This window comes from Oculina patagonica, chromosome 11 (assembly GCF_052425735.1).
Source record: "Oculina patagonica isolate OP01 chromosome 11, crgOcupat, whole genome shotgun sequence".
NCBI classification, from domain to species: Eukaryota; Metazoa; Cnidaria; class Anthozoa; order Scleractinia; family Oculinidae; genus Oculina; species Oculina patagonica.
In genome coordinates, this window is record NC_135768.1 from 13,193,568 (window position 1) to 13,207,911 (window position 14,344).

The 14,344-nt window shown below is 38.2% G+C and overlaps 1 protein-coding gene across 3 annotated transcripts in view; it reads right to left on the minus strand.

Annotated features, from left to right (window-relative positions):
• LOC144630306 (disco-interacting protein 2 homolog C-like) overlaps positions 1 to 14,344 on the minus strand; it is a 54,899-nt gene that overhangs the window by 14,654 nt on the left and 25,901 nt on the right. For all 3 annotated transcript variants that reach the window (XM_078488645.1, XM_078488646.1, XM_078488647.1), the window contains 16 exons: positions 14,070 to 14,163; positions 13,727 to 13,846; positions 13,323 to 13,437; positions 11,987 to 12,126; positions 11,474 to 11,610; positions 10,846 to 10,935; positions 9,370 to 9,497; positions 8,601 to 8,685; positions 8,258 to 8,308; positions 7,178 to 7,225; positions 6,945 to 7,077; positions 6,216 to 6,328; positions 5,686 to 5,766; positions 5,433 to 5,556; positions 4,850 to 4,891; positions 4,473 to 4,774 (listed from right to left, as the gene is read on the minus strand). In XM_078488645.1, coding sequence (XP_078344771.1) covers positions 4,473 to 4,774; positions 4,850 to 4,891; positions 5,433 to 5,556; positions 5,686 to 5,766; positions 6,216 to 6,328; positions 6,945 to 7,077; positions 7,178 to 7,225; positions 8,258 to 8,308; positions 8,601 to 8,685; positions 9,370 to 9,497; positions 10,846 to 10,935; positions 11,474 to 11,610; positions 11,987 to 12,126; positions 13,323 to 13,437; positions 13,727 to 13,846; positions 14,070 to 14,163 — 1,803 coding nt within the window. The remainder of the gene's footprint in view (positions 1 to 4,472; positions 4,775 to 4,849; positions 4,892 to 5,432; positions 5,557 to 5,685; positions 5,767 to 6,215; positions 6,329 to 6,944; positions 7,078 to 7,177; positions 7,226 to 8,257; positions 8,309 to 8,600; positions 8,686 to 9,369; positions 9,498 to 10,845; positions 10,936 to 11,473; positions 11,611 to 11,986; positions 12,127 to 13,322; positions 13,438 to 13,726; positions 13,847 to 14,069; positions 14,164 to 14,344) is intronic.

Genomic DNA, 14,344 nt, shown 5'->3' on the forward strand with positions numbered 1-14,344 from the left:
TTTAAAATTTGAGTAGTTTCACATGCTGTACAAATGAATGTCATTTGTCATGCAAGCATAGGCGTACGGGCACCTTCGGACCTAGGGGGGCGGAGACCTTATTGCCCGAAAAAAAATTGGCATGGATGGAAAGCCTAATAAAGAGGAATATAAAAAGGACGACAAACCGTTTATTGAAATAGTTGTGTACAAACCTTGCCTGTTTGCTTAAGGTGACTCGATCGAAATAAATGACGTGCTGTATGCCTTTCAAAAATGTCTTATAACTTCACCATTTCTGACTCGATTTCCTTCAAACTTTCGCATTTTACTCGAAATTTATCGAAGAATAATACACACGTCAATATGTCGATGTAATTATCGTGAGTTTTGCGCGATGTTAACTTTATTGAACACACCTATTTGGATAAAACTACTATTTACAGAAAACTGAGCGCTAGGATTTCGTTTAAACTACTGCAATTAACTCATTATAACATCTTATTATGACTCTCTAAGTTTCCGAGAAATCGTCGGAACAGAAACCTCGATACAATTTGATCATCAAAATATTAATCTCGGGCAAACTTCAAGGCTTGGAACGCTCCAGCTCTTCCACATTTTGCCCAAAAGTACCATAACCGAAGACAAAGAAAGTTCAATTCATCAGTTTTGTTAGCTCCAAATCACATTCGGCTATTTACAACGATGAAAAAGTTTGAGAAAATATTATAAACTCACCAGTTGCGTCAAAATGTAGGAAGGTCGCCAAATTTACGTTTTTCTAAATTGCATGAAAACTAACCGTACGAATTGCTTAAAACAACCGGACCATTAATTTGAACATCTTACACAAACTTGGCGCTGCTTTACGTTTCTGGAGCTGCCTTGATTTGGATGAAATAATGTTTTAAAGTGAAGCACTACTCCAACCCTATTGTGAACACGGCCATGTTGTTGTTTGGATTCTGCAGCTAACGCTATGCAAATTTCCTTGGAATTTGCACATGGATAAGGGGGGTGCATTGACAGTGTTCAGTTGCTTCATGTTCTGATGTAAGAGGTGTCCTTAATTTATACCACATGAAATTTGAAAAGGGTTGGTACTAAAGTTGAAATTAACACATTGTAGTCTGTTTATTGTTATTCAAATAACCGCTGTCTTATGGGGTAAAATGCACCCCCCTTATCCATGTGCGAATTCTTCAAATTCTAATCAAATCCAAGGAAATTTGCATAGCGTCAGCTGTAGAATTCAAACGACAACATGGCCGTGTTCAATAGAGAGTTGGAGTAGTGCTTCACTTTAAAAAAATAATTCATCCATATCAAGGCAGCTCCAGAAATGTAGAGTAGCACAAAGTTTGTGTAAGATGTTCAATTTAATGGTCCGGTTGTTTTAAGGAATTCGTACGGATAGTTTTCATGTAATTTAGAAAAACGTAAATTTGGCGACCTTCCTACATTTTGACGCAAATGGTGAGTTTATAGTATTTGCTCAAACTTTTTCATCGTTGCAAATAGCCGAATGTGATTTGGAGCTAACAAAACTGATGCATTGAACTTTCTTTGTCTTCGGTTATGGTACTTTTGGGCGAAATGTGGAAGAGCTGGAGCGTTCCCAGCCTCGAGGTTTGCCCGAGATTAACTTTTTGATGATCAAATTGTGTCGAGGTTTCTGTTCCGACGATTTCTCGGAAACTTAGAGAGTCATAATAAGATGTTATAATGAGCTAATTGCAGTAGTTTAAACGAAATCCTAGCGCTCAGTTTTCTGTAAATAGCAGTTTTATCCAAATAAGTGTGTTCAATAAAAGTAGCATCGCACAAAACTCGCAATCATTACATCGACATATTGGCGTGTGTATTAATCTTCGATAAATTTCGAGTAAAATGCGAAAGTCTGAGGGAAATCGAGTCAGAAATGGTGAAGTAATTAGACATTTTTGACAGGCATACAGCACGTCATTTATTTCGATCGAGTCACCTTAAAGGAAACGATAGTTCTTTAATTAATCTCAAGGCGTTGTCCGAAGGTGTCAATGTACTGAATCCTTTTTCTTCGGAAATATTTTATTTATTCACTCTAGTTCAGCAAAAATTAAAGTATTTTTGGAAGGCAACTTACATTGTTTTTCCCCCACTTGAAAGTTATAAAAAGCGTGTGAAACATTCAGGGATGAAAAGGTTAAACATTCTGTTGAAAGTTTTGAGATAACCCTGAGATCTTACCATTTGAGTCAAAAGCATTAGCTTCATCACATTTGTAACCGTATCGCAGCTTTGTTTCAAGGTCTTACAGACTTACACTGGATCCACCGCGCGCAAACGCTCAAGCTATGGAAAAGCTGATTGCAACTGAATCAAACTGAGGGGTCACGCAGAATTTGCGACAAAAATCGAACATGATTATAGCAATTTTCGAGAGGAAACGAAAGCAGATGAATGAGGAATTTGGACTTTTGAACCACAAAGTTCGGTATATTTCCAATACTTTTTCTGTTGACGTAATTCGTTTCGATTGTAATGTTGAGATTGGTCCGCTTATTTTCTATTTTTTCTCAAGGCTTGTTGCCCGAATTCTTAGCATTTTGCCCGAAAAATTTCGGCACTGGGGGGGCTGCAGCCCCCCTCGCCCCCCCGCCTCGTACGCCTATGCATGCAAGTTTGCAAGAATCGATTTCAATCTCTGTGAAAGCAGTGAACGCGATGGTCGTTTGTTTGAACTAACTGTGTGGCGGAATTTGATTCTCGGAAAAAGTAAAACTTTATAGCCGGCTGTTTCAGTGTTTTCTCGCAATTGTAACAATGCAGAAAACAGAACACATTCCAAACAGGAACATCGGCAACGTTTTCATTACTAACTAGCAAGTGAAACTGTTCTTTAAACTTCATCCATCTTTCGACGTGCTAAAGAGCGAGACGGATCGAAATCCGCCAATCACAGCCCACTAGCATGACCTTCTGAACTTGTGGGTCATTTGCATGTAACCAACAACGGTGGTCGGGACTTTTCTCGGAAAAATCGAAGCTTCTCTGCCGTACAAATGAGCGACCAATTTTAAACTGTTTTAAAAGCAAAGTTGAGGTGCTCGAGAGAGCCAACCGGCGGCTAAGTGTGAAAGTTTCAAATACGCCATACACTCCTCATCATCCAAGACCAAGACCAACAACTCGACAAGCTTGTGAAGGAATTTGTTTCGAAAAGAAATAAATTCAGATAAAAATAAATAAATGAACAAGTATGTTAGTGTTGAAAACATCACCGGTTTTCCTGTTCGGAATTTGTCCTGTGTCTTGCATTGTTTATACAATTGCAAGAAAAACTGAAACAGCCAGCAATAAGTTTTATTTTTTACCGAGAATAAAATTCTAACAAACGTCCGTCGGGTTCACTTCTTTCACAAATCGATTCTTGAAAACTTGCATGACGAATGACATTCATTTGTACAGCATGTGAAACTACTCAAATTTTAAATCGAAACGTCAACGCTAGCTAACGCTCTATTCAACATATAAAGTAAATAGCTTCACGAGTGAACAAAATGAAACTTCACTGTTTTTTACTCAACTGACATTTTATTGTGTGAAGTGAAAAAAATAAATGTTGTCATCGTCGCTTTCTCTGGTACGTTATGCACTTTAGAATGTCTTCCTTTGCTGGCCTTACGTGCATTTATTTTCCAAATGGTACTACCAAAACTCCGGTTGATGCCGTAGAGGAATTTGTTTGAAATTGTCACGAGCGAACTCCGCCACGCACTTTTACGTCTGGAGACAAATGGCATGGCCGTTGTTTTCCCTGTTTTGACACAGTTTCGAACTCCTCCTTCATTAATGTCGCTGATATTTACTTTCCAACTTGTGCTGTCACAACTACTCAAGCTCAAAAGGGATGCAATCGAAGTTAATTGAAAATCCAGCGCCATACAGACAAAATTTAGCATTGATGTGTTTTCGTGGCGAACGAAGAAGTTGAAATTTCTTTGTTCTGTACTCGACATTGGTGTGATATCCGTATGGACTTTTTTACCGACGTATTAAAATGTAGATGTAGACATTTTATTGGCTGAAGTGAAAAAATGCTGAAATTTATTGTTTCCGTTCGGCTTTGTGATTGGTTAACTTTGTCTGGGTGACCCCGGTTACAGTAGCCGCACTGTAAGTGCCTCGATGAAACCAAAGTGTGTGACCATTCAAATGAAAGCTATTGAGCAGTACAGTCGAATCCCGAAAAAGGTTCGAGATATCGGGAGTTCAAGTTATCGAGGGTAAAATTATTAAGAAAATGACCTGAAGGGGAATCGAAAAAGGTTCGAGTTAGCGGGAGGTTCGAGTTATTGAGGGTTCGAGTTATCGGGATTGAACTGTACTTTCATGTGGTACTGTTTATTATGCAGTAAAAAAGTTTTTTTAATCCTGTATTTAAACAAGTGGTTTTAACTTTTACATCTGTTGATAAGTGTGGCAATTCAAAAGAAAGTAAGACTTACCTTCACTCCAGACAGCATTCCAGTTGTAGAAACACTAAAATCAAGATAAGCGATCATCTCAGGTGTAGGAGCTCTGTATGGATTGGTCAGCTTCTTCTTAGGAGCATCATCCACCTCCACCATTGTGGGCCATGACTTAATGTCCACTACACCCACAGCTTCTTTGGATCGCAGCGCCTTGGCGATGTTGTGAGTCGTTAGCACTGCACGTGACTTGCTGACATCAATAACCATTTTGACGGTGGGGAGGGTGGAGCTGATGTTGTTGGTGTGAGGGGGACGGACGGGAACTGGTATAAGACCTAAGATCAGATGCAAAAATTCGTTTTAGTATATTTTATTACTATGTTGCTGTCGAAAAAGACTGTTCGTCTTACCAGCATAAAGACATGCAAACACCGCCACAATGAAGTCCACACCTAAGAAGAAAAAAATATCAACAATAAATTCCAAGCATTTTGTCCTTACTGATTGTCAAAGATTGCTATTTAATGTCAGTTGCGGGCATTAAGTGGTATCGTAACTATCTGTATAACAATGTACTGATGTTTAAAGGAGAATTTATGTTAATCAATCTAAAGTGCAAATCGACATGCTAAGCACAACACAAATAACAGCTCCGAGGAAATTTAAAAATAACAGAACACATGCACAAGAGAAACAGATAATGACATTTAGGTAAAGAAAGGGTACTTTAAGAAGTGTTCCACCACATTGTTGCTTGCTATGAAGTGTGCTTTGTGTCCCAAAAGCAAAGAAAACACTCTTCAAAAGTCAGTCGACTGCTTGAAATGTACTCTAAACAACTGGGATTTAAACTTTCCGAAGTCACAAAGAATTCTGAGCCAGCAAGCTATCTCTTTTTGGCTATTTGACAATGAGTTTATGGTTGAGAAAATAGGAATAGAGCAAAACAAAACAAGGAACCTGCTCGTTGGTGCTAAGCAAAGGAATACGTACCAGGAGAGAAGAGAAGTGCCACATTGTCACCAGAACTGAGGCGACCTTGTTCAACCGCCATCTGAGCAACACGCTCAGCTCGCTTGTGAAGCTGACTGGTAGTCAACAAGGAAGCTACAGTACCCTGAAATATAAGGAAATAATACCTCTTTGCTGTGCTTATTTCAACTAAATATATAGGAAATTAAAATAACCAGAGAAAGCATTGCTGGTGTTGATATATTTAACAGTCAATCAGGCAATCTGTAGTTACCTTGGCGTTAAGTAATGTAAATAACGTGTGATCAGGCATAGTCTGTGCTCTCCACTTGAGAATCTCTGCCAGGAATTGGTACTGCAAAGAAAGTAACAGTTAACATGTAAGTGACAGCTATGATTAAAGACTATAAATTGAAATTTTGAGCTAGAGAAATGTATGACTGAGTCCTGTTCAAGTCTGAAGGCCTGTTCATACACTCAAAGATAAGTTGTCCCTGATGGGAGGGTATTCCTCCATACCAAACCACCTTGGGTGTCAGAACTTTCCAAACCATTCTTTAAAAATAGCCATGACCAGGGTAATTGGGTGACCCTGTGGTTAAGCCAACATTTTTTCCATGTAGATACTTTCAAGTCGGAACATGTAAAAAATTGGGATCGGAATACAGAGAGAACATTCTTCATACAGCTGAATAGATACTCCATAATGATGGCTTGGGATGGACCCTCCAACCAGGGATACGAAACTTTTTTTCCTCCATGTGAACAGGCCTTGAGAGTTATATAATATCAAATTTGTCTTACCTTTCTTGCCATATCACTGTCCTCCTCAATGTCTGCTATCTCCCGCCCAGCAGCACCGCCTATTCTTGTTCCCATTACAATGTTACCCACCATTGTAGCAGCAGGACCAGGCTCTGATGAGAGATGATCACCGTGAAAATTCTCCTTACCACTTTGAACAAAATTTCATATACCCTTGAGGGAATTTCATTTCTAATCAAAATGTTTTAATTTTCATCCTCTGCCTGTTCTAAGTTTTTCCAACACTCAGGGGTGGGGACAAATCCTTAAGGGTACTTACCCCAAACTGTACAATCAAGTACTTTTCACTTTTTATACAGTATATCTAAAACTCTTGGGGTCTTTCCATCTTAATCGGCAGTTAAAAGGGTTAATTTTGAGTCAGAAGAATACAGGTATACCATATTTTCTCAATTAAACGCCCCCAGCCTATATTTCAAACGTGGCCTGGGGAACCCAGCGTTTATTTGACTCCTGTATTTTATTCGAGCCTGATGTTCATTAAGCATGGGTTTTTATTCATTGTTTTTGACAAACATGTATTTTGCTTATATACCTACAGCATATTATACCTCAAATTAATACCTGAGGGGCCTATTTTCAACTCCAACTTGGAGTCCCATCATTTATTTGGCACCCAGCGTTTAATTGAGAAAATACGATTTTCAACAAAGAGCATGGAAATAAATTCATTTTATAAGTTTTAAGTAAGGCATGGTAATTTCCTACCAGGGTGTTTTTGTCTTGGCTGAGGAAGATTTGTCACACAACTGTGAGGACACATCAGGATGTTAGCTGGGTGAAGAGAGCCTTCCATGAACTTCTGTCTCGTCTCGTGAATATGCACTGCACCACTACTTGTCTACAGAAATGACGAAATTACAAAAATTTCAACTACTTTGTAGAATTTTCTTTTGAATGAATTAAAAACTTTTTAAAACAATGTCAACATATGGACTTACCTTTGGTAACCCACCAGGAGCAACAAGACACAAACAATAGATTCCAACCTGTGAGGCAAAGGAAATAAATATAACAAACTCAGAGACTCAAAGGACAGTGCAGAATGCAATGGAGTCAACAATTGAAAGTATGATGTTTTGTGTTCGTGTTTTTTTGCTTTAGTTAACTTTCAATAAGACATTGAAACACCACTTGTATTCTTTCCCGGGTTTTTCTAACGCTAATCTTTGCAAACGTAACACAACACTTTTCTTCGTTTGTAACAAGATACTTTTGTTTTCCTTGAAAATGCCGTAACGTGATACTTTTGTTCGTTTTTGTTTTGTTTCATGGCGACATCGATAGCGTTTGTCTTCCTTTTAATAATAAAGCCAATTATTTCACTTTCATTTAATTAATTTACGGTTTAAACTGCACGAATAGCACTCCTCAAAAAGAAAGGCACAAATCTAATCAAAAAACATCTTTTTCGAGAGGTTTTTTAAAACAAAGTACACCTAGGATATTTGTTTCCTGGTTATCAGAAGTTTCAAGCTGAAAATCCCGGTGCAAGTTTTTACATTCCTAATTACGAAAGCGCTGCGAAAGTCTCAAAATCTAATTTAATTAATTTGCGGTTTTCACTTGGTGCCACGGTGTCTGCAGGAATCCTACCGCAAACACGCAATACAAGCGATGTTCATGAGAGTTCCAGAAAAAAACGTTGATTAAACTGCGCATGCGTTTGGTGGAAAGTACGTTACCCTAGAAAGAGTAGTACCACAAGGAGAGCAAAGGGTTTTCTGAAACAAATATATACCTTTGAGATCTTCATATGAAAGTAACGTAGATATGCACCAGGTTTTACCTGGGGGTACGGTCAGGTGCTCCCCACCCCCTACCCCCTTCACAGAAATAATTAATTAATTGATATTAATTAATTAATTGACTATTAAAGTTTACACCATAGCGCTTTAGGGGTTTAGCGGACGACAGCCCCAACAAACCATCACAATAGTGCATTCTGCACTAAAAATGACAATGCAGTACATTCATAGAAGACACTTCAAAGGCATAATTGTAACACTGTCAATTCTTACATTATGGATACTGTCAACTGCAGGTAATACATGACTCATCCACTGAAAGCTCTAAAGAAAAACAACAACAAAGTAAAATTATTGACCATAAAACCAGTTTTCCTTTAAAATAAGGCCTTTTGTGCCACATGGCATAAATAGAACTATGCAAGTGAGTTTATTAATTTAATGAAAGAAACTGATCCTTTAGAGGGAGTTATCAGGCAATAGCTCTCTTGAAAATGCAACACTGGTTACTATCTTTTTAAAGAATTGACAATCACTTAAGTGGAATAAATAATTGAAAATACTCTTCTTCAAAAAATGTGTTTTTGGGAGCAACACAGCAAAATTTTGTGCCAACCTCTTCTTCTGTGCATTGTGGTCTTTGTTCAGCAACAACTACAATTCTGTCATCCTTGAGAACAGATATGGAGAATATTGCAATCCTTCAAAAGAAACAAAATATGAAGGTCTCAGGGCTCACCAAAACCCCCGTCCGGTCGTCCGGGACAAGTAGATTTTCCTGTCGGGCAAGTGACGTTTCATGCTCACTTGCCCGACGGGCAAGGGCCCAGGCAAACCATCAACTTAATTTCTAAAACAACGATTTTGAAACAAAGCAGTACATTTTTGGCCTATTTGTCAAGGGTAATCAAAGGTTATAAATGAACTTTACAAAAACTAAAGGAAGCTTACTATAAATAAACACCAGGCTACTTTGAACAAGGCTTCAGGACAGTGATAAATTCACCGTTTGCAAGCCACCTTCATTTGAATTATTAATAAGGTTAAGGACCTGGGCAAGGGGGAAAAGTGTCCGGGCAAGCACAATGTGAGAGTTACTTGCCCCATGGGCAAGCTGGAATTCTAGTTTTTGTCGAGCCCTGGGTCTATACACATGTAACGATTGGTAGTTTAAAAGTGCTATTTTCAATATTTTGAAAACTTATTTTGAGCCCTGTGTATGTTCATGTATATATGGTCAAATTTCCCGAATGGTTCAACTTAATGAGACTAACATAGAAAGTGATAATAAAAGTGACATAACTTTAAATGTAAAGCTTGGGGATTTTTTCTCTGTCTGTGCCCAACATAGGCCTCAGTCATGAGTACATTTGTAAGTCACTAACCTGCCTCTATAGACAAATTTAATTGGATCAACAGCTAGGATTGTGGCCTTCAGGTCATCGCAGTTGTGTCGTCTTCCACTGACTTTGATTATACCATCAGCTGTACCACATACAAACACCAGTCCACCCTGTGAAGAAACCAAGAATCTTATTGAATGATATATTTATCCATTGTTATAAAATGTCCGAGGAATTGCGTGCACTATGATTGGTCAGTTTGACTTCATTATAGCTCCATAAAGCATGCGGCTTAAGTCACATGCATGTTTTATCAAGTTAAAACGCACAAGGCTTACGTCACGAGTTTGAGCCTGCATACCATAAAAACTCGTGTATAAGCCGCACTTTTTTGCTAAAAGTTTGGGCTCAAAATCAAGGGTGCGGCTTAACTACGAGACCATTGCTTTTGAGGGGTGTAAATTGTCTAGTCTGGGGTCAGAAAATGCACTTAAAATATTGAGTAAAGAAATATGTAACATATTGAAACCTGCTGTTGTCGATCATTGCTTTTGGTAAAAGGTCTGGACCCAAGAGCAGCTGTTAATTCCTCAGTCACGAATTGTTCTTCATTTGCTCTTTCAAACGATTAATTTACACCTCCCTTTAGCAGCTTAACATGAGCTGACATGGAATCTCCATTTGTCCACAAAGCTGCCTATTTGCTTAACTCCCATTGAGCAACAAGTTTTTACCAACACACAGCTGATATGGTTAGAAATCGAACTTTCAGTGAACTTTTCCATGTTGTTTACCTGATACCTGACTGATCACTGATCGAACGTGACTCGACCCCAGACACTCTCTTCGAGTGACTGTGTGGTTACTAAGCAAATGTTTTGTATCGTTCTCAATCTGTTGTGCTCGTACTATTTCCAGTCAAACTTCATCGTTTTCCAAATTGGACTTTAGCAATAAAGACAATATATCATCAAAAGAGCATCCTTTTTAAAAGGAATTGGGATTTCAAGTTTTTATTTTTTTCGCAAAATCAAGCTTCAAAGTTGGGAGTGCGGCTTATCTATGAGTGCGGCTTATACACGAGTCTTTACGGTAATTTCTTTAACATTTATAAAAGAAATAAAAAACTTTCTCCTTGTGCATTGTTGAGATGAATAAGCACTTAGGAATTTTTAAGAACACTCAAAAATTGTGAGAAGCACTCGGCTGCACCTCCTGCTTCTCTACGCACTTCTTTTGTGTTTTTAAAAATTCCTGTGTGCTTATAAAACTCAACAATGCACTTGGATGTGTTTTTTCTGTAATAAAGGATTCTACAATAGCTGTGATCAGAAACTTCTTACAAACTGACAGGTTGAAGAAAAGTTTATGATAAATAAGATGATGCCTTATGCTCTAACAGAAACATTGAAACTTTATGTTACATGTGTGATTAGCATCCATAAGATAATGACTTCAAAGCCGGAAGGACTAATAATATAAATTAAATAAACTAAGAAAACAAAGAGACATTCTTACTGGTCCTAAAAATCCAAGCAGTCCAGTTCTAACATAGTCACTGAGTGGATACTGTTCACATGGTGCTCCGTCATCTAAGGTAGGTTGAACCTAAACAAGCGAAGTAATATTGGCCTGTTTAAGCTGACATTGCTTTGTAGATACACTCACTATACTGTATCTCTATGGATACAACAAAATAGTTATCTAAATATTGAAAGTCCTACTGATGGTCACAGGTAAAGGTTAAGTTTGCGTCTAGGAGCTTATCTCAGTTTTTGTAGAATAAAGCGTCTAGGAGTAATTCTACTCCCCCTGGATGGGATGCTAGTCAATCTACCCAATTAAACACCTGGGTGGAGAGACATACTAGGAGAGTAAAGTGCCTTGCCCAAGAACACAAAACAATACCCAGGCTGCCTGGGCTGAAATTTGGAGTACAGCATGCTAACCATTAGGCCACCACGTCTCCCCAAATGGACACAGGAGAAGGTGGAAAATTATTCAGTTTAAGCAAGGGGAACTCCTAATAGTTATTTTTTGAGTGGGGGGGGGGGGGGTTCATCTGAAACAGCTTTTATGCTTACCATAGCTTTCAAAACTCTGGCCATAATAAATTGTTCGCAACATTGTGATTGTAATAAATTACCTTAAATGTGTGATTAGTTTTGCCAGCAAGCCCCCAGTATGCACTCCCTGTGGCTCCACTGGATATGCACAGCTCACCAACCTCATCACTCTTACACAAGTATGGAGAACCTTCAAGCTTCACAACTGCTATCTTGGCTGTAGGTCGAAACAAATTAAAAAGTCTTTAAATGTAATTCACGAATGAAGAGATTGCATTTACAATCGCTTGGGTGAAGTCAACAGAGCACTATGTTTGGCTTTTTTTATTCTGCAACCCTGGTAATGACAAATTGAGATAGTAATATTGACAGAAACAAACATCCTGATTATCATGAGCAACACTTGAAGAAAAGGTCTCTTGCCTGGCATTTTTTTATACTCATAAAAATCCTGTTATACACATAATAGCAGGACTATTATAACACCTGTACATATGTTCACCTGACAAGAGAACTTGTAAAATAAAACTAAATAAATAAATAAACAAAAATATAAAACATTCCTAAATGATGTGGTTGTAGTTTGACTGTACCTCCTGGCAACACTGTCCCACAATCCTGCAGGGTCAGTGATGTTAGAGATCCCTCTTTGTCCACTCGCACCACTCCATGACTCAGACCAGACAACGACAGCACTCCACGACCAGTAGCAGTTGTTCCTGGCTTGCCTGGTCTAAGTAATTACAATTCAATATGCAGCCATTAAAACATGTTTCCTGAAAAAGTTATCTACAAGTTTGTCATATTAATAGATTGAAACAAACAAAAACCCTGGCCACACCCTACATGCATCCCGAAATGTTATCTTAAGGACGGTGCCTACTTATAACAAAGTATTTCTGCCCAGCCGATGACTATACAAGAAATGTAGATGTTACCAAGGGCTACTAAAATTCAAAAAGAAAATTGGGGGTAGCCACGCAAATTTTCGAGATAATTAGGTTTGAAATCTGGAAAAAAGTGCTGACGTGGCATTTTAAAATAAAGTAAAACTAAATACAATTTCCTTGCAAATTCCATTTGAAATTGGTTTTTCATGAACAAAATCAACATTAAATATAACAATCTTTACAATAACTAACAAATAATGTCTTCGGAACTGCGTGATGCACGTTTTTAATAACAAAATAATTGCGTTTGAGCCATTTTTAACTCTAGCAGCTCTCACTTGCACGGCCAGAAAATCGGCCTAATTTTTTTTTCACTTAATAAAAAATTAAACATGTGCTCTATAGACTTACCACTTACATTCTATAAAATAAAAAGTACGGGTCACCACGCGTTTTCAAAAGTTATACCAGTTGTTTTCAGGTTCTATGAAATCGCTTTTGGGGTCTGTTACATTTTTCCTATCCCCTCCCTAGCGAGTTGAATATTTGTATCTCGCGCGTGCACTAAGCCATTCGTCACGGTTAGCAGTTTGCGGGTAACGTTTTAGCGCTTAGCGATTTGTTTTTAACTGTTAATTTGAGCCATTTTCAGTGGTTAGCGGTCAATGGTTACTGATATGTTGCTTTTCCGCTGTTCCTGGCTTAGGATATGTCCATAAACTGGATTTCGTCGCAGAGAAAACTTTCTTGATTTTTAGTCGCGCGCTTGTTCGCGTAGTTGAATTCGTCATTTTGAGCGAGCAAATTAATTAAAAGCGCGCACGCGCCCAGTGTGATCGATGCATTGCGTGATGCGCAGAACAAGTGCGCAGTAGCAATAGGAGGCACCGTCCTTAATAGGTATCTTACAGAAAGCAATTTCTCATGCAACTTGAGTTACAAGGAGTGAAGTTCTCAAGCTACAATACAAGTCGCATAGCAATGCTTAGTGCATGTCTTCAAAAGAACATGTTCTGCTCAATTATGTACAGTGTATTACCTTCTTAAAGCAACTGTCATTGTTTCTGTTGAACTTGCACAGGGACAGAGAGCCTCAGGCTTTAAGCCTTTTGCCTCAAATGCATTTAGAAAAGAGTCGCAGGCTGACAAAGACCCTAGAAAAAATAATAATTGAGGCAGTCACACAAATGTAACATGTCTGCAAGAAGCAATATTAAACTGAGATGCCAGCTGGGTATAAACCCAGGTATAAACCAAAAGGCTAGGCCACTTGGAAATCAAAGTGTGCCATAAACCAACTTACCAGAAATTAAAAAAAATATTTACCATTGCACAACAGGGTAAATAATTGGCAGATAATGCATTGGAAGCAGCAGTCAACACTTTCTTCAGTTTAACCTAAAGCACTCAATAACGCACACTGACACTTAACTAACGACTCACAAGGATTAGCTCTGTCAGCCAGTAATAACATTCTAATGGTACTAAGGTTGATATCTTTAACATCTTTGCTGGCGTGTAGTGACCAGTGAAGATCTCTGGAACTAACCAATGCACAAGTAGCTGAAGAAATAAAACAGAAAAGAAAATGTCAACCTACATGGAATGCAATTTCTGTTGCCCATGTATAACCTGGGGTGGAAAATAAGCTATGTGCATATGAACACAAAGACGACCCCTTTGTTGATCTGAAAGAAAATACCCTGACTCTAACAAATATCATCAAAACAACTCTTGTGATAAACATATTACAGATATTTTTCAGATCTCACATGCACTTTTATACCTCTGTGTTTTGTCACCATCTGAAGCCACATAGCCGGTGCATTCTTCAAAACTGATGGCGGCACATAAATGACGTGCATTCCATTCATCACACTCTGAAAATAAATAAATAAAAAATTGAAAACAAAAATTCGAATTAATAAGTTGACACTGGCTAAAAATATTGTTTTTGGACGTTTCGGCCACTACTGTTGCCTTCTTCAGCAAGATAAAAATGCAAATGTTCAATGGCGTCCTGTTAAAATATGTAACGAATGTGTGATAAAAAAATTAAAT